The sequence below is a fragment of the Hemiscyllium ocellatum genome, chromosome 21 (genome assembly GCF_020745735.1).
Source record: "Hemiscyllium ocellatum isolate sHemOce1 chromosome 21, sHemOce1.pat.X.cur, whole genome shotgun sequence".
NCBI lineage: Eukaryota > Metazoa > Chordata > Chondrichthyes > Orectolobiformes > Hemiscylliidae > Hemiscyllium > Hemiscyllium ocellatum.
In genome coordinates, this window is record NC_083421.1 from 44,784,754 (window position 1) to 44,811,268 (window position 26,515).

A 26,515-nucleotide genomic window follows, 5' to 3' on the forward strand; every position below is an offset into this window, starting at 1 on the left:
GACCACTTTAGTGACAGCCTTAAGGCATTTGAAAATGAAAAGAGAGACACCTAACTAATGTCATCTCATTATTGAGGTAGTCTTAATAAAACATTTTGCTCAGCCCCTCACCCAAAAATATAAAAAAAATTCAACTAGAACTAAAATGGCAATACTGTAACATTAACACCCTACACACCGTAAACTGCAAGGAAAATGCATTCACTGCATTGTACAGAAGCATGTGCACTGTGTTGAAGATCATACATTCAACTCTGTCGTGAAATAAATAGATAAAGTAAAATATAGCTGCTGTCAGAATCACAGGGTTTCACTCTCCACCTGAGGATTTTCCCTGCTCTCCGAATCTTGGCCGACTTTTCCCCTCCAAATTCCTCTCCACCTGAGGCACCAAAGTAAGGCATGGCAAATTCAAAAGCCACTCGTCGACGGCTCATTCTTTACTTGCACTGGCTTTACATGAGTGCAGGACTGCTTTGAAAAGCAAAGGCAGTTGTTCCAAAGGAATATTGACCAGTTTACCTGCAATAAAACAAATGATTCAGTATGAATTAGTTATTTTATGATTCACAAGCAACTGATCTTGTTCAATTATTTATATCACATTAAACCCAATTTATTGGGTATCTCAATTTATTCCAGACAAATAATTGCAACTTTATCATGCTTGGTTCTAGAAGTAATTGTAAGGGCCACTTTATTTCTTTTGGCAAGTGCGAGTTGCATCAAATATTTTAAGAGGTCTTCCCAGCAAGATTTCTCACTACAGGTATATGCCTCATTAACTCCATCCCCATGGATCGCACACATCTGCTTCCATCCCCATCTTACTATGTGCAGCTCCGAAGACAATTTTCCACTTAGTAGATATCCACCAAAAGACTGGCGTTCCTTGCTTCTATGCTATGACAAGCATTGCAATCTGGTGTCACCCTTCGCCAGCACTGCATGTAGCCCATGGCACATGGGCAGCACAGCTGGCAGTCGCTTACCACATGCAATACCTAATCTCTAATCACCGTTAACCACCATGCCATACACTTTACCTGTCTTGAGATACATCCGGTCTGAAGGCCCTCAGAGAGCACACTACTGTTTGCCGAGTGGTCACCTGCATTTTGTTGTTGTAAAGTTGAGGAAAATCATACACACACAAGCATTTGGACAAATATAAACATGAGTTTTTGTTGACAGCCAGTAATATAGAACACAAAAGAAATGCAAACAGACTGCAGCTTGCACCCACATATGCTGGCACTTTAACCTCGACAGTTCATGCTGGTCTTCCACAACCAGCTAGCATCTACTGGTCACGGGTGCTGTTTGCATTGTAGTGCTGAATGCATCCAGAAGGGGTGATTTGGTAGCTCAACATTCTCATCCTTCTCCTCGGACAACTGTTCCCATTCCTCTGACTTCTCAGTATCTGTCACACTGCCTCATGGCTTGCTCCAAGGCCTGCAATGGAAATCACACCCTTGCCTGCCACCCCAGATGACTCTAATCTGTGGAACAAGACATTCTAGCAGCCCTAACGTCTGCTCCACCATTGCCTTGGTTGCAGCATGTACATTGACTTGGTCAAACCGGTTGAGAAGCCAAGACATTGTATCCAAAAGGGAATAGCTGCTGCTTCTGATCCCTTTCCCATTGCAGACTAACTTTCTCCTGCATTCATTCGAGTTATAATCAGCTTCATTCCCCTTGCCTCAGAGGACTCTTGAAAGTACCACAAATGATGGGTCACTTTTGCCCAGCATGCATCAGATTTTAAATTGCTATTAACTTCTGTATACTGAGATGATAGTGGTAGCTTAGCTAGTATCAATGGCATGGTGCATCCACTTTTGACCACCATTTGATGCAGAGGTATGTTCACTCCAAATATTGCACATTTTTGCAAATGTTTGCACATAAAATGTAGCTACAGTTTGCAAACTCATGCTTCATTTATTTGCCCTTTCAATGCCTAACTTTCAGCAGATCTGGATCCTACACTTTTGCCTATGAATGTGACAGTGACTATGCCCATTTGTGGGCATTGCCTGAGCCATTTTCCAGTTACATTGCACATCAAGATAGTGGCAAGAGATGGCTCACAGCTCCCTGGTGAATATAGCACTGGGTCCTGCCTGGTCATTGTCATCCCATAAAGCTCCCATGAAGTGGGCAGCACTGTGGCTCAGTGGTTAGCACTGCTGCCTCACAGTGCCAGGGACCCAGATTCGAATCCAGCCTTGGGCGATTGTGTGGAGTTTGCACATTCTCCCAGTGTCTGTGTGGGTTTCCTCTGGGTGCTCCGGTTTCCTCCCACATTCCAAAAACGTACAGTTAGGTGAATTTACCATGTTAAATTGCCCCATAGTGTTCAGGGGTGTGTAGGTTAGGTGCATTGGTCAGGGGTAAATATTGGGTAGAGGAATGGGCCTGGGTGGATTACTCTTCAGAGGGTTGATGTGGACTTGTTGGGTCGAAGGGCCCATTTTCACACTGTAAGGATTCTATTCTATTCTAACCCTTTAACCTCATGATAACCCAAAAGCCTAATTCCATTCATTCCCCCACCCCATGTGGAGGTCCAGCACATCATACTTCACTTCAGTGCTTATACACGGCCTGAACCCCAACATTACACTTTAATGATGTCCACTGTGCCTCTTGATGTTTTCCCTATTGAGGCTACTATGCTGTTCGCTATCAATAACTGCCTCTCCACCATTTTGCTTGTCACCATTCTTGTTTCCACCTCCACAAAAGCCTCTGCTTTCCCTTCCCCTGCTACAAAACCCACCTCTTCCAGTAGAAATCTCCCACTGCCCCTACAGCCCCTTTCATCAATGGACAAACATCCAAGGCTGTATTTGCCCTAGAACTCTGACCAACTTCGATGAGCAACCAAGAGTCATGATTGACCAGACCCCATACACCTCCTTTCTAATTCCCCTACTGCTGGCCCAGACGATGGAGGTTTACCCATTCCCCAGATAGCAATCACACAGATCACCTGATAACTGTTTCAACCTGACAACTTACAGTAGCCAAGCGCTCTGGCCTCCGTGCCATGGCAGACAAGGCAAGGCATAGATGCTTCAAGTGTGCAACTGGCACGAAGAGATCAAACTGAGCAGCCCAGCGATGCAGCCTTGTCCAACTGATGAACTGGATGCCTGTCTATGGGCACAAAGTGATTCTGCTGTGGCCTTTTATTGCTAGTTGCCACTGCGTCTCACAATGCAAGTCTCTATTTTTATGTGACTGCAAGGGTATCAAGGAGGGATCCATGAAGGCTGTGAGGGATAGCAAAGTGTCAGATACCAACGTCTGTTGACAAGGAGTGAAAGTGATTTTATGCCCATTGATCGTGCTCAGAGGTGCTTTTTGGTGCTAGTCAACATGGTGGCTACTCTTAGCCAGTGAGCTGAAGTTACCAGATAAGGACTCTGATTTCCATATCAAGAATTATCAATATCTACCTTGCTTGGAACATTTGATAAAATAGGATGCCAAATATTACTGAGGTGACATGGATCAGTCCTAATGAAAAGGATCTGACTGGAAATGTCAATCCTCTTGCTCTCCTCATGCTGCTTGACCTGCTGTGCTTTTTCCAGATCCACACTTTATTGGCTCTGACTTTCCAGCATCTGCAGTTCTATCTCCTATTGGTAAGGCCTTTAACAAGCAGTAATCCCTTTAATTGGCAACTCACCAGACCTAGCAAGAAAATGACCATGCTGCTTGGTGAAAGTATAAAGAAGATAGGCCTTGACAGAACTCTCATTTGATTGTCCTATAAATCTTGCCAAAGCCCAAGTTATTCAGATTGCTATAAGATTCCACTCTATATGCTTCACTAGTCATTCTTTTAAACTTCATTGAATGCAAGCTCAGTTACTCATTTAAGCTCAAAACAATTCCACCCATAACCAGATTTAGCCTATCGGATACTAGCTTTTTGTGACTCATGCATGAGAGTACCCAAATCCCTCTCTGCTGCAACTTTCTGCAGTTTTACCTCACTGAAATAATATTCAGTTCTTCTATGCTTCTTACCAAAGTGCATAATCTCACATTTTCCCATATTATATTCGATCTGACAACTGGGGTGCCCACTCACTTAAAACTGTCTACATTTCTCCATAGACTGTCATCCTCACTACTTTCCACTTTATTTTTGTGTCATCCACAAAGTTGGGAATTGTACGTTCACTTCCTTCATCCAAGTCATTAATATTTGTAAATAATTGTGGCCCAGGCCTTGATCCCTATCGCACTCTACTTGTTAAAGGCTCTTATTTTGAAAATGCTCCTTTTATCCAGTTCTTGGTCTTCGATTCATTAGCCAATCCTCTATCTATGCTAATATACGAGTTCCAACAACATGAGCTCTTGTTTAATAACCTTATACATAGTAATGCACTGAACGCCTTTTGGAAATTCCACATAAATTGCATCTAATGGTTCCCCTTTATATAGCCTGCTTATTATCTCCCTAAAAAATTTGTCAGGCATGATTTCCTCTTCATGAAAACATGTTGACTCCACTTGGTTAGATTATGCATTTATAAATGCTCTGCTATTACATTCTTTATAATCAATTCTAATATTTTCCCAATGACAGATGTTAAACTAACTGGCCTATAGTTATGTGCTTCTTATTTCCTTCTGTTTTTGATAAGGGTATTGCACTGTCAGTTGTTCAATCTTTTGGACTTATCCAGAATCTAAGGATTCTTGGAAGATTACTACCAGGGCCTTCACCATCTCTGTAGCAACTTTATTTTAAAAAAAGACACAAGATAGTCTTCAGCCCCAGTAAGCACTGTTTCTCCACATCATCCAACCACACAGACACATACCTCAATTATATAGTATTTTTGAAATGCTATTCATGTCCTTGATCATGAAGACTGATCTGTAGTTTTTATACAAGTCCTCGCCACTTTTTGGTTCTCCATTATTATTTCACCAGCTTTGTTCAAGGTATGAATGTTCACTTTGGTCGAGCTCTTACTTTATATACAATATTTAAATAGCTGACTCTTCGTTTTTATATTACTTGCTAGCTTGCACTCAGTTTATTTTCACCCTTTTTAATAACCTTTTGTTGGCTTCTAAAACATTCCCAATCTTTTGATTCATCACTTATATTTGCCAATTTGTAAGTTTTTATTTAATTGTAGCTTTAACTTCTGTTGTTAACCACAGTTAGTTTAACCCCTTCCTAGAATTCTTCTTTCTCACTCAAACTGCAGGTCATCTTTACTGTGAGTCATGAACTAGCTCCTTAACCATCTTTTCAGCAAAACATCTTTCAGAGTCCACTCCAGCCAAATCTGCCCTGGTCTCTAATTTTATAGAAGCTTAGCAATATGGTTTAACCAATTCAACTTTCTCACTCTCGGACTAAATTCTACGATATTATTGTCACTGCTCCCTAGAGGATCTTTTACTCAGAATTAATTACATCTTTATTATATTATTTATTGTAGAAGGCAGAAGGCAGTAGTAGGTGGAAAGTATTCAGCCTGCAGCTTGGTGACCAGTGGTGTTCCACAGGGTTCGGTTCTGGGACTTCTATTCTTTGTGATTTTTATAAATGACTAGGATGAGGAAGCGGAGGTGCGGGTTAGTAAATTTGCTGATGAGACAAAGGTTGGAAGAGTGATGGATAGTGTGGAGGACTGCTGTAGGTTGTAACAGGACATTGACAGGATGCAGAACTGAGGTGATAGTGGCTGATGGAGTTCAATCTTGAAAAATTTGAAGTGATTTGTTTTGGAAGGTCGAATTTGAATGCAGAATACAGAGCTAAAGATAAGATTCATGGCAATGTGGAGGAACAGAGGGATCTTGGGAGCCATGTCCACAGATCCCTCAAAGTTGCCACCCAAGTTAGAGCTGTTCAGGAGGTATATGGTGCATTGGCTTTCATTAGCTGGGGGGTTGAGTTTAAGAGCTGGGAGATAATGCTGCACCTCTATAAGGCCCTGGTTAGATCACACTTGGAATATTGTGTTTAGTCTGGTCGCCTCATTATAGAAAAGATATGGAAGCTTTACAGAGGGTGCAGAGGAGACTTACTAGGAGATGCTGCCTGGACTGGAGTGCATGTCTTATGAAGACAGGTTGAGGGAGCTAGGGCTTTTCTCATTGGAACAGAGGAGGATGAGAGGTGACTTGATAGAGGCGTACAAGATGATGAGAGGCATAGAGAGAGTGAGGAGACTTTTTCCCAGGAAATGGCGATGATGGGGCATAATTTTAAGGTGATTGAAGGAGGGTTTAGGGGAGATGTCAGAGGTGGGTTCTTTAAACAGAGTGGTGGGTGCATGAAATGCACCATCAGCAGTGGTAGTAGAGTCAGATACATTAGGGACATTTAGGCGATGCGTGAATAGGCACATGGAAGTTAGTACAATGAAGGACATGTTGATTAGTTTGATCTGAGTGTAAGATAAAAGGTCGGCACAACATCGTGGGCCGAAGGACCTGTACTGTGCTGTACTGTTCTGTGTTCTATCTGCCTCATTACACATTACCAGATCCAAAACAGGCCGATTCCTCGCTGAATCTATAACATAGCGTTCTAGGAAACTGTCCTGAATACACTCTTTTATTCTTCCTCATGGCTATCTTTGCCATCTCGATCTTTCCAATTTATATTAAGATTAAAGCCATCCATGATTAATGTACTGTCCTTCTTACATGCTTTTATTGTCCCAATTTATTCTCTGTCCTATGGTCAGCTACAGTTAGATGCCATTTAATCAATTCCCCCAGTGTCTTGCCCTTTTTAAATTTTTTTTCTTACAGATGACATCAGCCAAATTAACTGTAGCAATAGACAGGGAGCATTTTCTGACAACATCTTGTCCTATTAATAAAGAAAGAAACAACTGGCCCTTAACATAGTTAGATATCCTATCAGAAACAAAGAAGTTGCTGGAAAAATTCAGCAGATCTAGCAGCATCTGTGAAGAGAAATCTGAGTTAATGTTCAGGTCCAGTGACCCTTCCAGACCCGAAACTTTAACCGATTTCTCTTCACAGATACTGCCAGATCTGCTGAGCTTTTCCAGCAACTTCTATTTTGTTTCTAATTTACAGCATTCACAGTTCTTTCAGTTTTTAAGTTAGATATCCTATGTTGCTTAGCTTAGTAAAACTGCAGACATCAGCAGGCTCTATGGCTTTAGCAACAGTGTAAACAGTTAGAAATGTTCTTGCACTGATTGTATAGTGACTAATTTAGCTCTTGGTTCCAATTAGTGCCTTTGGTTTGATTCTCTAATTAACGTGAATTAAGTTAGCCAAATCTGTGTGGGTCAGTACACTGAAGTAAAATAGCTAAAGGCCATAAATGAGTTCACAACTTGCATGCTGATTTGTAACAAATTCATTCTGATCAAGCCTTGACAGCTACCATGAGATAAACAGCTTTTGGTCACAGCAGGAATGATCATTTTCTAAAAATGCATAACTCGGTGATCAGCTGAGATTTGAGTCTCCCTGGTAGCTATTTCAAACCAAACTGACAGTTGGGAAACTGCTGAATGGAGTCGGTGCTGGTTTTATAACCTATCTGACTTTACTCTCCACTGCAGTGAGTGCAGTATAATATTGAGAAGGTATAATCAGATACCATTGTTAAAACTGCTCCCGTTCTCTGATGGCAGACTCTAGCAACTTGCCCACAATTTCTATTAAACTGACAAGTATCTTTAGTCTCCTTCGCTCCCTGCTTAAATAATGGTGCAATATTTCTAATTTTCCAAACCAATGACACTTCCTGAATCTAATCATAAAATTGAGAGCAATGCATTTGAAATTAAAAAAATCCTTGGGTACTGGCCATCAGCCCTCGGTCTATGCCAAGTTACATTATTTCTTCTTCACTATTTCTACTTGCATTTAATTCATTAACTTCGTCCCCTTAGTTTCTTTTTTTAAGATCCCTAGTTTTGCTCACATTTTCTTCTCTTTTCTTCAAACTACCCTTTTCACAAGTCTTCTGTTTGCTTCATATCTATTATACTCACCTACAACCATCTTCCTTCTAATAAACTATATTTCGTTCTTCTAATATTATATTTACTGCTTCTACAACTGCCATTAATTTTGTTAGGAAGGTCAACACAAGCAGAAAAGAGGGATTCTCATTCCATACACAATGATTTTTCTTGTCGTACAATAATAAATCAAGTCGAGCCAATTTAGGTTTAAAATATTGTATTTACATTACCTGCGATGTAGCGTATCTCTGGCAGGCACATCATAAGTTCGGGGAAACGATTGGTCTGGTGTGGATACTTGAATTCAGTGTAATCCTGGCACACATACCAGTATCGCTTATTCAACTGCTCCAATTGAGACACATTGGTCAGACCCCCAATATCTGCACAAAAATTTCCAAATGGTCATTTAATTAGCAATTCCAGCAGAAATACCATTGAAATGAAATTATTTAGTTGCCTGCATTACTTTTGACTTCATATTGTTGATAATCTATGTTACCGCTTTCAGGAATTTTAAGTAAAAAACTTATTTTTTGAAGCCATAGAATTTTGATGTGAAAACCAATCTTTTCTTAATTGTTCACTTCGAGGAACAGATTCTTGCTTGTACTGGTTTCAGATACAGGCAGCCCTTCAGGTACCTTGATGGTCATTCTTACCTAAATGGTCATTCTTTATACAAGCAGGTGAAGAAGGGCAAGCTAAATCAATCCCTCAAAGCTGATCCGGTCCTCACTCTGTACTGATTCTTTTCTAGCAGGAACTAAGGGCAGTGATTAATAATGGGAACTTTGCTCATTATTTCTCTTCTTGATGGGGGAATACTGAAGGCAATTGTAATGTGCAACCATTATCTGGATTTTATTCACCTAATGGAACAGATTAGATGGTTCTATATAGGGTTAAGAATAGGTACTAAATGCAACTTTGTTTTTTTCTTTGCTTTTATGATATATACTATATTCCCTTTGTCAATTTAAAAAAAAACGTTTTTAAAAGCTTCATAGCAGTTACCACAACTTACACAGATTTGAGCTATGCATTTCTGAATACTATGTTATCCGGCTAAACTAAATTATGATTTGAATTTAACGGGGCTTTTAGGAATGCACAAAAAATACAGAAAAGCTAGAAAGGTGGCAAGAAACCCACCTATCCCAAGTTCAACTCAGCCAGTCGGTTTAGGGTTCTTTCCAACTCAGCTGGTATTTTACTAATAACGAAATGGGGAGACTGTCAGATAAACTCTAGAAGCCTCTCAATAGGCTGGGGAGGGATGAAACCCATTTAACGCATCAAGAAGCCCCAATGATAACGGCCAGATGTGACTGGGGCCCTCAACTCTCGTAAGGAACTCTCTTAAGGAATGTACCATGCATTGATGGGTTTACAGCTTCCAGGTGCACCCCAAACATGACACAAATTAGTGGTGTCACTGTTGAGCTACAAGCTCATCCTAGTGAGTTGGTCCCTACTTTCAGCAGCAGGGGTAGGGTCTTTAACACTTGCAAAAAAGTTGCAGCCTTAATGACTTTGGAAGTTAACCAAAATTTTAAAAAGTCAATACAGACTTAAGTAAGGCAAACAATTAAAAAGATTGACACTACTGTAAATTTCAAGTAATTTAGCAATAACCTGTTACTTTATAACCCAAATTGCCAAACACAGACAAATAATTTGCACTGTGAATTCTGGTCATGCCAACATTAGATTAGGGTCAGTGAGACATTGAATTTATAGGAACCATTACTCTCAACTTTAATGTATTTCCTAATAAATTCATAAAAAGAGAAACACTGATTAAAAATAAAAGTACCAAATCTTATTTGCATAATTATGTAATATTTAGTACTTTTCTGAAACGCTATTACTAAGAAATAACTAATCTCTAAGTGAACAATATTAACCAAGATTGTTAAGCAACCTTTAAGATAATAACACTAAGGTTAACAATTCTATTTAATGAATAAATAAGTGATTAACTAAGTATGCATGGTTGGTTAATAATGATCATTAATCACCAATTTGAAGTCAACAAAAAGTTTATTGTTGTTTTAGAAGGACAAGTACACATGGGGTGGGCCACCAGACTAATGGCATCTTTTGGTAGCTTTCAGATACAGAAAATTGTAATAAAGAAAAAAGTCTCAAAAAAAAAGGAAATCTTGCTTTGAACTATAAACACAAAAACAAGAACCCGACAGATCTTTTCCATAGTTCCATTTTAAAACTAAAATTAATGTTAAGTTAGTTCCTCAACACAGACCAGATAATCAAGACTTGGATTAATTCTTGTATATATTGCTCAGTATCTTTCATATTGCTAACAGCTACTGAGTCAGTCAAAGATACTTTTGAAGTCACTTGGTGTATGCCTCCTCAAAAGTAGCAAAACTTAATATTCTAATCATATATTTCATAATATGCATGAAATGAGATTTTGGGATAAAAGCACAAGTTTTTTAGTACATATTTTTATCACATGTTGGTGCAAAGTGTGCCATAAGGATATTATATTTGATTATGAAGTAAATTTACCCTAAATTACCCTCATATGCAAAAATTGTTCCTGTAATTGCTCAACTTTGTAATACCGATGCCATTAAGTTATGCGTAAGCCACCTGTTTTGAAAACTGGAATGTCTCAGCCATGACCTTTTATCCGGAGTACAACTCATGTGTGGTCTACTGATATTTGGGTTGTGATTGTCATAGGGACTTCAGTTCACAAGGGGTCATGATCATCACCAGTGATTTAAAAGTACTCCTTACTTCCATGCCAGTATAATTATAACTGGCTAGCAAGCAGTTCAAAGATAATGACCACATCATGATACAAATAAACATCTGCCTTTTCAGGCTGTACAGCAAATTAAATTCATTTATTGCACCATTTACAATCAGTTAATCTATTCGTAGAATTGAATATGAATAGATTTTCTTATAATGGATATCTGCTCACAGGATAGATGGATGTTAGATATTACTAGATGGCAAAACCAAACTTATCCTGCATTATATTTTCCAGCATCAACTGCTTACAACAAACAATTCAGAATATAAATTATAACCAAACTAATAACAGCTAAGTATTAGGAATGAACAAGATAAAGTGATCTTTACTTCTAGGAAGCACCTGGCAACAAATTTGGCTGCAAATTTAATTTGGTATAAACCTCAGCCAAGGTTAGAAAGGAACAGAATATTTTATTCAATAATGTAACATTATGTTTGCAAATTTTTAAATCTTAGAACAATTCCTTAATGACAAACAAAGCTATATTCAAAAATTAGATCCATTGCCGAAACAGCTTTGTATGAACAACAGAAATGCTTAAAATACATTGACAGAATGCAAAAGGAAGAGTAGATTAAACAGAAGTACAGTAAAATTGCAATAAGTTGAATCATAGGGAGCCTACCCACAAACTCTTTTTAAGTACAGCTTCATGTTAGTGAGGAAGCCTCTATGTAACCTGATTTCCCTAAATTGTGCTCTACGCCAAGAAAAATAAGAGCACAGTTGGCACGGTAAACACAGGAAAAATGTCTTTATTTTTCCAATTTATCTACACCTTACTATGACCTGACCTTCCACAGTAAAGGGCATTAAAAATGTTAGCTCTGAAAAAAAACTCATCTTTTTTATACGTAGCATGCTGTATTCTGAGAAATCCTCCATCTGGAGGAGGACATTAGAACAGTCCAGCTTCATCTGTATTAAAAACTTATCGTGGTGCCCTCTTGTTCTAGAAAAAGGAACGGAGGTCATTGCTGCTAAGATTGCAGATGACAAAAATAGGTGGAAAGGCAGGTAGTGTTAAGGAAGAGGGGAGGCTGGAGAAGGACTTGGGCAGGTTAGTAGAATGGGCAAAGTAGTATCAGATGGAATACAATGTGGAAAAATGTGAGGTTATGCACTTTGATAGGAAGAAGAGAGGCATTGCCTATATTCTAAATGGGGAAAAGCTTCAGAAACCTGAAGCACAAAGCGACTTAGGAGTGCTTCTTCAGGTTCAGTTGGCAGTTAAGAAATTAGTATTCATTCCAAGAGGGCTTTAATACCAGAGTAGAGATGTACTATTGAGGTTGTATAAGGCTCTGGACAGACAGCATTTGGAATATTGAGTGTGTTTGGACCCCATATCCAAAGGAATGATGTGCTGGCATTGGAGAAGATCCAGGTGAACTTTACAAGAATGTTGAGGGATAAAAAGCTTATCATATGAGTCGTCGTTAAGAACTTTAGGTCTGTACTCAGTGGCGTTTAAAAGGCTGGAGGTGGGCATCTGTTTAAAACTTACAGCCTGAGTAGAGTGCATGTGGAGAAGATGTTTCCACAGTCAGAGAGTACAGCACCCAAGAGCACAGCCTCAGACTGAAGAGGTGATTCTTTACAACTGAAATGAGGTGGAATTTCTTCTGCCAGAGGGTGATGAATCTGCACCTCATTCCTGCACAAGGCTGTGGAGGCCAAGTCACTGAGTGCATTTAAGACAGAGATAAATAAGTTCTTGATTAGTAAGGGGATCAGTGATTACTAGGAGAAGGCAGGAGAATCCAGTTAAGAAACAGATCAACAATGATTGAATGATGGAGCAGACCCAATGGGTCAAATGGCCTAATTCTTCTTCTACATTTTATGGGTGAGACCACTTTGTAGCCACTGCTGCAGTTTTGCTTATGACTACATGCTCTAGCATGGTCTAACTCTGCTTTGATAGGTTGACAGAGTCATTATTCAAGAATGAACAAGTTCTACTAATCTTTGAATACCAGTCCAGAACTCTGGCTCATCATGGACAGCCTGCTACTGGATTTCTTATTTTGCTGATGGGAATGGCTGTCAACTTCTCCACAACTGGAGTTTTACTTTATTTAAATGTGACTCATCATGATTTTGGTGTGCGAGTAATATTGAAGCACTCTGCTAAGGAGAAAATCATGCAAATTCTAAACTTCTCAATTTTTTCAATTGCTGGAGGCATTAATGTAGAATTACTGCCATTTGGCAAGTTTATTGTAACTTTGTCAATTTGCGTTACATTGAATGATATGTTTTAACTTATTACAATGTCAGATACGGTTGACTATTCTACTTCCACTCCAAAATAGATACCAATAGCACAGTTACAATTACAGTTTAATCAAAAAAATTGATTAGCTCTCCTGTGCATGAACATTAAACAGATTAATTACAGATACCAAAAAAGTAGAATTAGATGAACCCACTGCATCCCAAAAATACTACAACACTAGGCATTTCCTTAGGATAAAGTAAAATAATGCAGATGCTGGAAATCTAAAATAAATGAGGAAAGGTCATAATCTCAGATGCTTCCTGACTTTCTGTATGTTTACAGCATTTCCTGTATGATATAATATAGAATCCAGATACCGATAGTAGTGGTAAGGTCTTTAAAACAGGGCATTAAATACATTTTTACAAGTCAAGGAGGGATCGGAGACAACAAAAGCATTTTCTTGTTGCAGCTCAGTTGCTGGGGTCGAGTTGCTACAAGTCCTTTTTGTAGTCAACTAAGTGCATAACAAATATGCAGCATCAACCAAAGGCCTGTGAATTAATCAGGAAGAACAGTGAAATTACAGAAAAATTCTTTTCCTTTGATTCATGCCCACATTCCTTATAGGAGAAACCATTAAAATTCACAGATAGTGGGGACACAAACAGAACTGGGCTTTCTTTTTCTTTGAAACACTAAATATATTACTTTTTTTTTCTAATCAACAGTCAAAATTCAGCTTTGCAGATTCTATACTTAATTTTTAAAAAAAAAAATTGTTAAACCAATGCTCATTTTGAAGGAGAAATTGCAAGCTTGGTCTCCCTGATTTTCTGACCAATATTCTTCACCAGGAGTGTTTCATTAGGCAACACTCGTATACCAAGCTAGAAAAACAGGGGAGTCAACGTTAGTTGCTGCTGCTCAGTGAGAAACGGAAAGCAGATTTTGAAATTGGCAGCCAAAGTCCACTGGAATCTTGTTTCCACTATTGACTGGTAGGAACAGTTAAAACTGGCTCCACTATATTTAGGGCTTACAGAAGTTTAAATTTTAAGAATCAGAAAGAAAAAAAATGAAGCTTGAAAGGTCACCAAAAATAGTATCACAGAAAATCATTATACCTTGATTCAGAAAGTTGATGGCTTTCATGCACACATACTCCTCATTGCTGACCTTCAGTTGTTGAAACTTTCTAAAGAGGTAGATTAGTCGTTCCATGACTTCCATACCCTCCTCACTGAATCTAAAGGAGCAAAATCATAATTTCAGTGAAGTATTACATAACCCATGACATGAAATGAGATTTTGCATAAATGAATTGAATTTTATAATGAATATATTTTGTACTCATATACCCATTTATCGGTCTGAGTTACTCCCCTCTCAAGATTACTATTAAAAACTGCTTTTCAACAGAGATAATGGTCCAATTCAAGGGCAAGACACTTGCCTGACATGAAACCAGCCGTTGTACAATTGGTAGTAGGTGCCAAATCAGGGCAATGGTGACATGTTCCATGCCTTAAAATTTTAAAACATCTGTCATGGAGGGGGTTAACAAAAGCAATTACACCAGCAATTAAAATAATGAAGTGCACTAATCGTATTTTTAAAATCTAGCTTATTACAGCTAAATGGAGGGTCGTCAATACCCATTAGGTTTGTTTAAAGTGACGTGGTGCTACATGTAGTAGTTGAATCAGAACTGGACTTTTGCATTAAGTTTGACTTTACAAGTACAGGTGAGTATCCCTTTATCCAAAATGCTCAGGACCAGATGCTTTGCGGAAATCAGAATTTTGCAGCTATTGGAACTAATGTATCGTCCCCTATAGGGTGCAGGGCAGCAATCCGTAATCAAACAAATACTGTACTGCAGCAAAAATGTATGAATACTCACACTGAGCGGGATAAAAAGATTAGAAATATTACACACATTTATAGTGTACTGATAAATGAAATACAATCGACCATAAATATTCAACAATATTTTATTTCCATTTTTAAAAATTCCAAAACATTCGGGGAAACTTAAATATATACAGCTTCAGCACTATGGCAGGCAGCTGTTTTAAAGGCTTCTTCAAGTGTCATCTGTCTGGTTTAGATGGACAGGAATTTGTTAAGTGTGTACAAGACATTTTTCTGATTCAGTATGTGGATGTACCTACTAGAGAAGGTGCAAAACTTGACCTACTCTTGGGAAACAAGGCAGGACAGGTGACTGAGGTGTCAGTGGGGGAGCACTTTGAGGCCAGTGCCCATAATTCTATTAGATATAAAATAGTGATGGAAAAGGATAGATCAGATCTAAAAGTTGAAGTTCTAAATTGGAGAATGACCAATTTTGACGGTATTAGGCAAGAACTTTCAAAAGCTGATTGGGGGCAGATGTTCGCAGGTAAAGGGATGGCTGGAAAATGGGAAGCCTTCAGAAATGAGATAACAGGAATCCAGAGAAAGTAAATTCCTGTTAGGGTGAAAGGAAAGGGTGGTAGGTATAAGGAATGCTGGATAATGAAAGAAATTGAGGGTTTGGTTAAGAAAAAGAAGGAAGCATATGTCAGATATAGACAGGATAGATCGAGTGAATCCTTAGAAGAGTAAAAGGCAGTAGGAGTATACTTAAAGAGGGAAATCAGGAGGGCAAAATGGGGATATGAAATAGTTTCGGCAAATAGAGTTAAGGAGAATCCAAAGGGATTTACAAATGTGTTAAGGACAAAAGAGTAACTAGGGAGAGAGTAGGGCCCCTCAAAGATCAGCAAGACAGCCTTTGTGTGGAGCCGCAGAAAATGGGGGAAGATACTAAACGGATATTTTGCATCAGTATTTACTGTGGAAAAGGATATGGAAGATATAGAAAGTAGCGAAATAGATGGTGACACCTTGCAAAACGTCCATATGACAGAGGAGGAAGTGTTGGATGTCTTGAAATGCATAAACAAAAAGGTGAATAAATCCCCAGGACCTGATCAGATATAGGATTCTGGATTAGTGGTGCTGGAAGAGCACAGCAGTTCAGGCAGCATCCAAGGAGCAGCGAAATCGACGTTTTGGACAAAATCCCTTCATCAGGAATAAAGGCAGAGAGCCTGAAGGGTGGAGAGATAAAGACACCCCCCCCCCCCCCCCCCCAGCTTATCTTTCCACCCTTCAGGCTCTCTGCCTTTATTCCTGATGAAGGGATTTTGTCCAAAACGTCGATTTTGCTGCTCCTTGGATGCTGCCTGAACTGCTGTGCTTGTCCAGCACCACTAATCCAGAATCTGGTTTCCAGCATCTGCAGTCATTGTTTTTACCTGATCAGGTATACCCACGAACACTGTGGGAAGCTAGAGAAGTGATTGCTGGGCCGCTTGCTGAGATATTTGTATCATCGATAGTCACAGGTGAGGTGCCGGAAGACTGGAGGTTGGTTAACGTCGTGCCACTGTTTAAGAAGGGCGGTAAAGACAAGCCAGGGAACTACAGACCAGTGAGCCTGACGTCGATGGTGGGCAAGTTGCTGGAGGGAATCCTGAGTGACAGGATATACATGTATTTGGAAAGGCAAGGACTGCTTTGGGATAGTTAACATGGCTTTGTGCATGGGAAATCATGTCTCACAAACTTGATCGAGTTTTTAGAAGAAGTAACGAAAAAGATTAAAGAAGACAGAGCAGAAGATGTGATCTATATGGACTTTAGTAAGATGTTTGACAAGGTTCCCCATGGAAGACTGGTTAGCAAGGTTAGATCTCATGGAATCAACGGAGAACTAGCCATTTGGATTCAGAACTGGCTCAAAAGGTAGAAGTCAGACGGTGGTGGTGGAGAGTTGTTTTTCAGACTGGAGGCTTGTAACCAGTGGAGTGCCACAAGGATCAGTGCTGGGTTTACTACTTTTTGTCATTTGTATAAATGATTTGGATGCGAGCACAAGAGGTACAGTTAGTAAATTTGCAGATAACACCAAAATTGGAGGTGTAGTGGACAGTGAAGCAGCTTACCTCAGATTACAACGGGATCTTGATCAGGTGGGCCAATGGGCCGAGAAGTGGCAGATGGAGTTTAATTCAGATAAACGCGAGATGCTGCATTTTGGGGAAGCAAATCTTAGTAGGACTTATACACTTGATAGTAAGGTGCTGAACAAAGAGACCTTGGAGTTCAGGTTCATAGCTCCTTGAAAGTGAAGTCGCAGGTAAATAGGATGGTGAAGGCAGCATTTGGTATGCTTTCTTTTATTGGTCAGAGTACTGAGTACAGGAATTGGGGTGGCATGTTGGTTAGGCCACTGTTGGAATATTGTGTGCAATTCTGGTCTCCTTCCTATCGGAAAGATGTTGCAAAACTTGAAAGGGTTCAGAAAAAGATTCAAAAGGATGTTGCCAGAGTTGGAGGATTTGAGCTATAGGGAGAGGCTGAACAGGCTGGGGTTGTTTTCCCTGGAGTGTCAGAGGCTGAGGGGTGACCTTATAGATGTTTACAAAATTATGAAGGGTATAGATTGGATAAATAGACAAAGTCTTTTTCCTGGGGTGAGGGAGTCCAGAATTAGACGGCATAGGTTTAGGGTGAGAGGGAAAGATATAAAAAGGGACCTAATGGGCAACTTTTTCACGCAGAGGGTGGCACCTGTATGGAATGAGCTGCCAGATGAAGTGGTGGAGGCTGGTACAATTGCAACATTTAAAAGGCATTTGGATGGGTATATGAATAGGAAGGGTTTGGAGGGATATGGGCCGGATGCTAGCAGGTGGGACTAGTTTGGGTTGGGTTATCTGGTCGGCATGGACAGGTTGGACTGAAGGGTCTGTTTCCATGCTGTACATCTCTATGACTCAATAATATAGGTTTCTGTCTAAGCAATCTCCCTTTAACGGAGTAAATTGCCATAATCTCTTGCTCACTGATAAAAGAATATTGTTCAAGGCCAGCAATTAACTGGTCATTCATTTTCACCAAAACCGTCAATGGGGACTTTTTCAACTGGGTTCACTGAAGTCATCATCATCATTACTACTATCTTCACACTTATCTGTACAGGAACCTGTATTTAAAACCATTTCAGCAACGTTCCCATCGCTCAAGGAATGCATGACAGGCACATCATTGTCAATGTTCAGCATTTCTTCAATGTCAGCTTCATATAATTTATGTATACTTTCGTCTGATAAATTTTGGGCATAAGTAACAAGGCTTGCTATCATCATTTTCTCTTCAGTGAGACGAAATCCTTCAAACTCTTTATCTGCAGGTTCATTTACAAGAAACATCGTTGCAGGCCAGAATCTGTTCCAAGCATTTGTTAATGTTGCTTTATCCCCATCATTCCAAACATTAGCAACTGCGTCCAAGACTAAACTCTTTCAGGAAGTCTTGAATTCCTACCTCTCTGTTGACTGCAGGAAGCATACTGTTCAAAACAACAAACAGTCTTCATACTCACTCTTTATGGAGCATAACAATCCTTTGTCACAAGGCTGTAATACCAATGTCACATTAGGGGGCAAGTAAATGTCAAAAACATTACTTTTCACAAGCTATTTGCCAGGGGGATGTGCAGAGCAGTTGTCAAGGAACAATAAAATTTTACACTTTTCTTCCAGTCCAGCTTGTCTGCAATGAGCTTATGCCGTTGGTACAAAGTGTTTACTGGACCAGTTGGAAAAAATTTCTTGGGTTACCCATGCTTTCTTGTTTGCATAACAATGCGCAGGCAAATAGCATACACCTTTAAGTTGCTCTTCCCAATCACTGCCAATTTCACGTGGTGTCTGCTTGCAGCATTGACACTCAAGAGTAGTTAATCTGTCCTTTGATTTCTTAAAACCTGTCGGTGCTCTCTCATTAGCCGTTGACATAGCACCAGTAGAGAGCTGTTTCATCAGCATTGTAAATTTGTTCAGGACTAAGGCTTGTCAGATATCAGCTTGACAAATTCACCCACAATTTTCAGCTGCTTCATGGTCAGCAGAAGCCTTTTCGCCACAGATTTTCAGGTATTTCACACCATCACGCTTCTTGAATTTCTGCAGCCAACCTTCTGAATCATTTGCCTTTGATGTTCAGTTCTTTATGATATTTTCTAGCTGTTTTATGACCATCAAACCAAGTCAGTGGCATACGTTCACATCTTCATTGTCTTATCCACTCCATCAACACACGGTTAACATCTTCATTTTTTTGCCCTATGCAGTGTTTTCCTATTTTTCATTAGTTGATGGTCATCATGGTCACCATAAAACTTCAGTAACTTGTCTTTCTGTTTCTTCAAAGCATAGACAGTGGTAGGTCCGATACCATATTCTACAGTTAGACACCGCACAGCCACACCACGAACAAGCTTCTGCAACAACTCTACTTTCTGCATTATTGATAATGACAGATGCTTCCTTTTCTTTATGTTATTGTTAGCCATTGATGTACCTGCACCTCTTTTCGACAATTTTACTCTAAAATTAGCACAGTAAAAACAATACACAACTGATGTCTCAGAGTGCTGGGACACGCCACCACGTGGGTCGAGTACTGAAACCAAGTGTTTTTTCTATTTAAGTATGATTTGAGGGGTTTTTTTTGTAAGGCTTCAAAGTCAACATTTTAATGACAACAGTCTACAAGATAGTTTGTAAATTATTTTATTAGGCCAAATGGGGTACAAAGACGACAGGGTACACACCAGCTAGAAAGGTGGACATGAATACACATTAAAGATTTCATGAATAAAACTACTTGCAAGTAAAATGAAATAAGAACTCATTAGTGCCAAGATTGAGATTGTCACTGAATGGTGCAACTGCTCCAATCTGCAGCTACTCACATTCTATGTATCAAAACAATGCAGCTAACCTTAAATCAATATTAGATTAGATTACTTAGTGTGGAAACAGGCCCTTCGGCCCAACAAGTCCACACCGACCCGCTGAAGCGCAACCCACCCATACCCCTACATTTACCCCTTACCTAACACTACGGGCAATTTTAGCTTGGCCAATTCACCTGACCCGCACATCTTTGGACTGTGGGAGGAAACCGGAGCACCCAGAGGAAACCCACGCAGACACGGGGAGAACGTGCAAACTCCACACACTCAGTCGCCTGAGTCGGGAAATGAACCCGGGTCTACAGGCGCTGTGAGGCAGCAGTGCTAACCACTGTGCCACCGTGCCGCCCACTTTAATATTTTTATTAAAATATCTTTTAATAAAACTTGCAAAACGTGATAAGGAAATTACACAAGACTAAATCTGGTTCAAATTAGTGATGGAAAGCAGACAGAACTTAAGATGGCAGAAATTTTCACTTAACACACAATTTTAAACAGAACATTAGAATAAATCATTCCTCCTTGATAAAAATCCTTAAAACATTTGACGTACTGGAGATAATTTTTTTAAATTCATATGCTCCAAGTTGTGAAACAATAAATTGTAGACATAGGACAACAACTTTAATTAGCTTGCAATACTTTATCTTGAATATCATTACTTAGAATATACATTAAAAATTTTAAAAGCTATTTTATAGGACTTTGTTTCCAATACAGGTTGCATCTTCCTAATCTAGTAGTTTTAGGACTGGGCCTTTGCTGGACTAGAGAACTGACCAGATTGTGGGAGATCAGGGTTAGCATGGGAGTTTTAAAGCTAGTCCTTTTGCTACTCCCCATTCTCTGAGTATGCTGATGGCAATCATGGTAAATCAGGACAGGACTTATACGCTTAAGGTTAAGGTCCTAGGAATATTGCTCAACAAAGAGACCTTGGAGTGCAGGTTCATTGTTCCTTGCAAGTGGAGTCCTAGCTAGACAGGATGGTGAAGGTGGTGTTTGGTGTGTTTGCCTTTATTGATCAGTGCTTTGAGTAAAGGAGTTGTGAGGTCACGTTGCGGCTGCACAGGACATTTCTCTGGCCACTTTTGGAATACTGCATGCAATTCTGGTCTCCTTCCTACCAGAAAGATGTTGTGAAACTTGAAATGGTTCAGAAAAGATTTTCAAGGATGCTGCCAGGGTTGGAAGGCTTGAGCAATAGGGAGAGGCTGAACAGGCTGGGGCTGTTTTCCCTGGAGGACTGGAACTGAGGGGTGACTTTATAGAGGCTTATAAAATCATGAGGGGGCATGGATAGGGTAAATAGACATGATCTTTCTCTGGGGTGGGTGAGTCCAAAACTAGAAGGTATAGGATTGGGTGGGCGGGGAGAGCAGGGAGGGGAGATTTAAAAGTGATCTAAGGGGCAACTTTTCCATGCAGAGGATGTTGCAAGTATGGAATAAGCTCCCAAAGGAAGGAGTGGAAGCTGGTACAATTGCAATATTTAAAAGGCATCTGGATGGGTACACCTTCCTGCAATCATTCCTTTGTACATGAACAGGGAATTTTAAACATAAATGTATCAAAGCTCTCTGTTCAAATATTCAGAGGCAATTTTAATTCTACTTTGTGGAAATTAGGTAGTGTTACAACACAGCGGTGAACCCTTCTGCTAGTTAACCCAAACATCTGGATGAATAGGAAGGGTTCAGAGGATTATGGACCAATTGCTGGCAAATGGGACTAGATTTATTTAGGATATCTGGTTGGCATGGATGAGTTGGACCAAAAGGTCTGTTTCTGGGCTATACACCTCTACTGTACAAAAGCATTTCCCTTGTATGTGCTTCTCACGGTGACACGAGATGGGCTATTCAATTGTAGGGTTATCACACTTATACAGTGGTTTAGTGACCACTCCCCTTGTTGAGCTTCCTGAAAGAAACTTGCAGCTTGATTCTTCAGGAAGCATCGTGGGTGCCAAAACATCGATGTTTCAGGCCAAAGTGCCAGCATAGGGAGACAAATTGGATCTTTCCTCTTTCGAAAGAAAGTTTATTAATTATAATTAAAGTATTCCTGACTAATTCACCTATACTTATTGTACAGATCTTGATGTTATGGTTTAGAGTTTATCTACATACAAGACGATAAGATGAAAACACAAGCTCTCAAATTTTACAAAGAACATAAATAAACAGAATAAATTAGACTAAGCTGTCTGAATTTTGAGGGCAAAATTGGTCAAAGATGGTTACATTGGCTGTAGAGTGGTTACTTGAACACCAGTATTGATACAGCTGAATTGCTATAATGTAATATCAGAATTGTACTATTTTTCACTCAAAAACAGCAACACCAAGCAGATGATAATTTTCTAACACATTCCAGCTTTAGCACGCATAAAAACAGTTGATTGGCTTTCATGTCTCGTTAGTCACACACCTTCCCGCAATCATTCCTTTGTACATGAACAGGGAATTTTAAACAATGTATCAAAGCTCTCCATTCAAATATTCAGAGGCAATTTTAATTCTACTCTGTGGAACTTAGGTAATGTTACAACACAGCGGTGAACCCTTCTGCTAGTTAACCCAAACACCCAGAAAAAGCTCACCCTCACCTCGTAATCTGTTATAGTATGAGTGACAGAACTCCCAATTTCCATTATTTAAAGAATCAATTTATTCTTTAACTTTAAAAGTGAACATTAAACAACTATTTACAACTCTAAACCCTCTTTCTCTTAACTACTTTTTGTCTGCCTTCAACTCTATGACAATATACTGTCCCAATAAACACGTATGAAAATTACATCAACTTAATTTCAAAACTACACTGCAGCTGTTGTTGTCTCTGGTTGTAGGTCTCCTTGGGTCGTTTTTGGTCTTTTGCTGCAAAGATGGTTCATATGAAAAAAGGTACCATTGATAGAGAGTATGTTGCTGGCAGTTACTCTGGCAACAGCAGTTGATCTTACTTTGCTAATTTTCAAACTGCCTGCCTCTTATCACCCCAACATCGGACTGTCTCATTGAATTTATTGTTTTGCCAACATTAAACCAAACTTGACTGGGTTTTGGTATCCTGGGGCATAATTTAAACTGGTTAGATTTGAATTGTGGTCAAAACAACCGAGGTATCTAGTTTACAATCAAATGTTACATATTTTCAATCTTCCAGTACACTCAGACTGCTAGGCCGTCAGTCACATGAGAGTTGACTGTAAGCTCTCAGTGTAAAACAGCCTTCATTCTCCTTTAAAAAAGGTACAGTACACACCTTCACAACAGGCAGCCACTGCATTAAAATCGGATAGATATTCCTCCCTAAACAATTCCCATTAGATTTTCTTTTCTCAAAACTAAATCAAATCAACAGTCAAATCAAAGAAGAAAATGAACGCTTTACTGGGGGAAGCCTTGGAGCACAGAAACAATTTTCATACTAACATACCAAATGCTTTAGCATTGCAGATACCAGGTTCCAAATGTTAATGTAACTCATCTTACAAAAATACCATATACTGTGTAAAGAAAAGCTATGTTTAATATTTGGTAGATTTACCTTTAAACATGAATAAAATTCAGGAGCAAAAAGTAAACATATTAGTTAAAAGTTATGATGGACAGTGTAGATATACTTGATATAGAGCTATTTATGTTACAGTGATAGTTCTATGCAAAACTCCAGTTCCCAGTGGATTTTTTTTAAAAATTAGGATTGAGCCGGTAGATGTGTGTGTGTCCTCCCTTACACACTGAAAAGTCCATTAAATGTGGCAAGCATCCAGCACATTTAATAGATTGCCTGACAATTTTCAGACCAAGCTTCACACTATAAGCTGGCACTGAAGGTGAAGCCTAAATGTCATGAGTTGACTGCCTCGAGGACATAGTCTTTAAGAAGCTAAATGAACCAATTACATTTCTAACTTTACCCAGTTCTGATGGAAGTTTGCAGCCTGATCTCTTCAGATTTCCTGAATACTTCCAGTATTTTTGTACCTTACAAATAAAATTACTTTATCAAAACCTAGTCACGAAGTGATTTAACAGAAGGAAAACATACTTTCCAGTAATTCACCTATGATGCTTCCAAATGGACACTGTCATTTTCATTTGGTTAGGCAGACAAAAGGATGGTAGCAAGCCAGGGAAGGAGGGAAAGCTGAAAAATCGGGACAACGAACAGGTGAAAATAGGTTGACAGTGTTGAAAGCAACCCAAATCAGGAGGGGGCTGAGGTGCACACATAACAAAATGCAACCTGCTCTGATTAGAGCACCACTTTTTCAGCTCTTATGGATATATAAATACTTGGATAACTTCAGACAAAAAATAAAATGATCAAATACTGCACAATAATGATTCTGTACGATTTGTCTTACCTTTGGAGTTCGTCATCAGATGGTGCATATTTTGAAGTCACATCAGCAAGATCTCCAAAAATCTGTCGGTCATAGACAGTGAGGGAAGATAGGAGGATGAGTTCTTGCCAGGTGGAGCTTAGCAGGCAGGTGTAGTCTTTGATTGATAATTCACAGAAGAATGGCAATTTTTTGATCCAGCCAATTTGCCTGAAAAGTAACTCATCTGCCAGCCGGCAAAGTAAAGCAAAGAGCTCAGCCTGAGTTACCTTATACCTGTTAAAAGGTGTAGATATTGAAACTCAAATTACAATCTTTGAAAAAGTACCCAATTACAACTGAATTTTTAACTATTTAAATATATCTTGACAAATCCTGAACTGGGTAGTTGCAGTGTTTTATGTTGTAAGCAGAATTTTATTCATACTTTACTGCAGCATCTGCAATACAGTAATTTTGGTTAAAGTCATGGGCAGAAAATGGGAATAGGACATAACATTTTTTTTCTCTAAGAGGCCATTTACAATGTGCACCACAGACTTTCCATGATTTAAATTCTTAAAAAAGGAGCAAAACAATCATAAGTAGGTCATTAAAAACAATTCAAAATCACTTTATGGCTTTCAACATTGAGTTTAACAACTTCAGACTATGATGTCTGCCACATTCGTCAGATCCCAACTCTTCTTTCCTCCTCCTCCATTTCCCAAAAGTTTTACCAGCGTTTCTTTACAGGTTTTAGACATTATCTTCTCATTCTTGTTTTTGCTTTTCGAATGACATTATTCATTATTTTGCCCTTCAGCCCGCCTCTGGACCCTTTGTTTCTTTGCTTGCTCTATTACCATTTCCTTTAGCTACATACAACTTTTCTGTCATTTAATATTTCTTATCAAAGGATTGCCCTTTTCTTTCCAGCCTGCCTTATTTCACATTTCTAACTTTACCCAGTTCTGATGGAAGCTTGCAGCCTGATCTCTTCAGATTTCCTGAATACTTCCAATATTTTTGTACTTTACAAATAAAATTACTTTATCAAAACCTTGTCACGAAGTGATTTAACAGAAGGAAAACATACTTTCCAGTAATTCACCTATGGTGCTTCCAAATGGACAGAGTCATTTTCATTTGGTTAGGCAGACAAAGGGATGGAAAGATGAAAAACCGGGACAACGAGCAGGTGAAAATAGGTTGACAGTGTTGAAAGCAATCCAAATCATGAGGGCTGGGGTGTGGAGGTGGGTAAAGGACATAGAAGGGGGTATTCAGGCTCTAAAATGAATGAACTCGATATTGAGTTGTGAAAGCTGCGGAGTCCCCAAGCAGAATGCGCTGTTCTTCCAGCTTGCACTGATCCTCACAGGAGGCACTGCAGCAAACCCAAAACAGAGATGTTGGCCAGCCAACATGGGTGTCTGGACGTGGCAGGCAACTGTAAGCTTGGGGTCATTTTCAGACAATGTAGGTGTTCTGCAAAACATTCATCTTGCCTGCCTTTAGTCTCTCCAATGTTGAGAAGACCATATTGTGAACAGTGAATACAGTAGACTAGATTGAATGAAGTGCAGATGAATTGCTGCATTACCTGGAAGATATGGCTGGAACCTTGCATAATGAAGAGGGAGGTGGTAAAAGGGTAAGTGTTGCACCTTCCACAGTTGCTTGGGAAGTTGCTGTGGTGTGAGGAGCAGTGTAAAAGTCCTGAAATAATGACAAGGGAGGGGAGGGGAATATTTGTCTGGTGGCAGCATCTGGCTGGAGCTGGTGGAAATGTCAGTTTATGATCCTTTGGGTGTGGAGACTGGTAAGAAGGAAAGTGAGGATTAGGAGACCCTAAAATTATGCAGGAATGAAAAGGGGTAACGGTGGAATTGTTGGGTTACTGTCAACCACCAACCCACTCACCTTTTCTCTCCACCCCACATCATCAGCATAAATACAAGCTTTTCCTAGCAACAGTTCTCAAGGATCACCGGACTCAAAGTGTTAACTCTGTCTTTTCTCCACAGATGATGCCACTTCTGCTGAGTTTGTCCAGCAGTTTCTGTTTAAGATCTTCAGCCTCTAGAGTTCTTTATTTATCATAATTCTACTCTCTCCCTCCATTTCATACAGTTACCATATTCACCTGTAGTTGACATGATTCACTTGCACTTCAATAAGGCCTTGGACAAGGTCCCAAATAAAAGGCTAGCCCAAAAGATAGGAGCCCATGGCAGGCAAGACAAGTTGGCAAACTGGATCCAAAGTCGGCTTGCAAATAGGAGGCAAAGAGTGATGTGGAGAGATGTTTTGTGAC

At 39.5% G+C, this 26,515-nt stretch overlaps 1 protein-coding gene across 1 annotated transcript in view; it reads right to left on the minus strand.

Moving 5' to 3' along the window:
* Positions 1-388: 388 nt before the first annotated feature.
* Positions 389-26,515, minus strand: part of LOC132825688 (nuclear receptor subfamily 6 group A member 1) — a 165,117-nt gene continuing 138,990 nt past the window's right edge. Inside the window, exons 6-9 of the mRNA XM_060841075.1 lie at positions 24,238-24,492; positions 14,167-14,288; positions 8,246-8,398; positions 389-522 (exon numbers count right to left, since the gene is read on the minus strand). Of these exons, the coding sequence (XP_060697058.1) occupies positions 434-522; positions 8,246-8,398; positions 14,167-14,288; positions 24,238-24,492 (619 nt within the window). The 3' untranslated portion in view covers positions 389-433. The remainder of the gene's footprint in view (positions 523-8,245; positions 8,399-14,166; positions 14,289-24,237; positions 24,493-26,515) is intronic.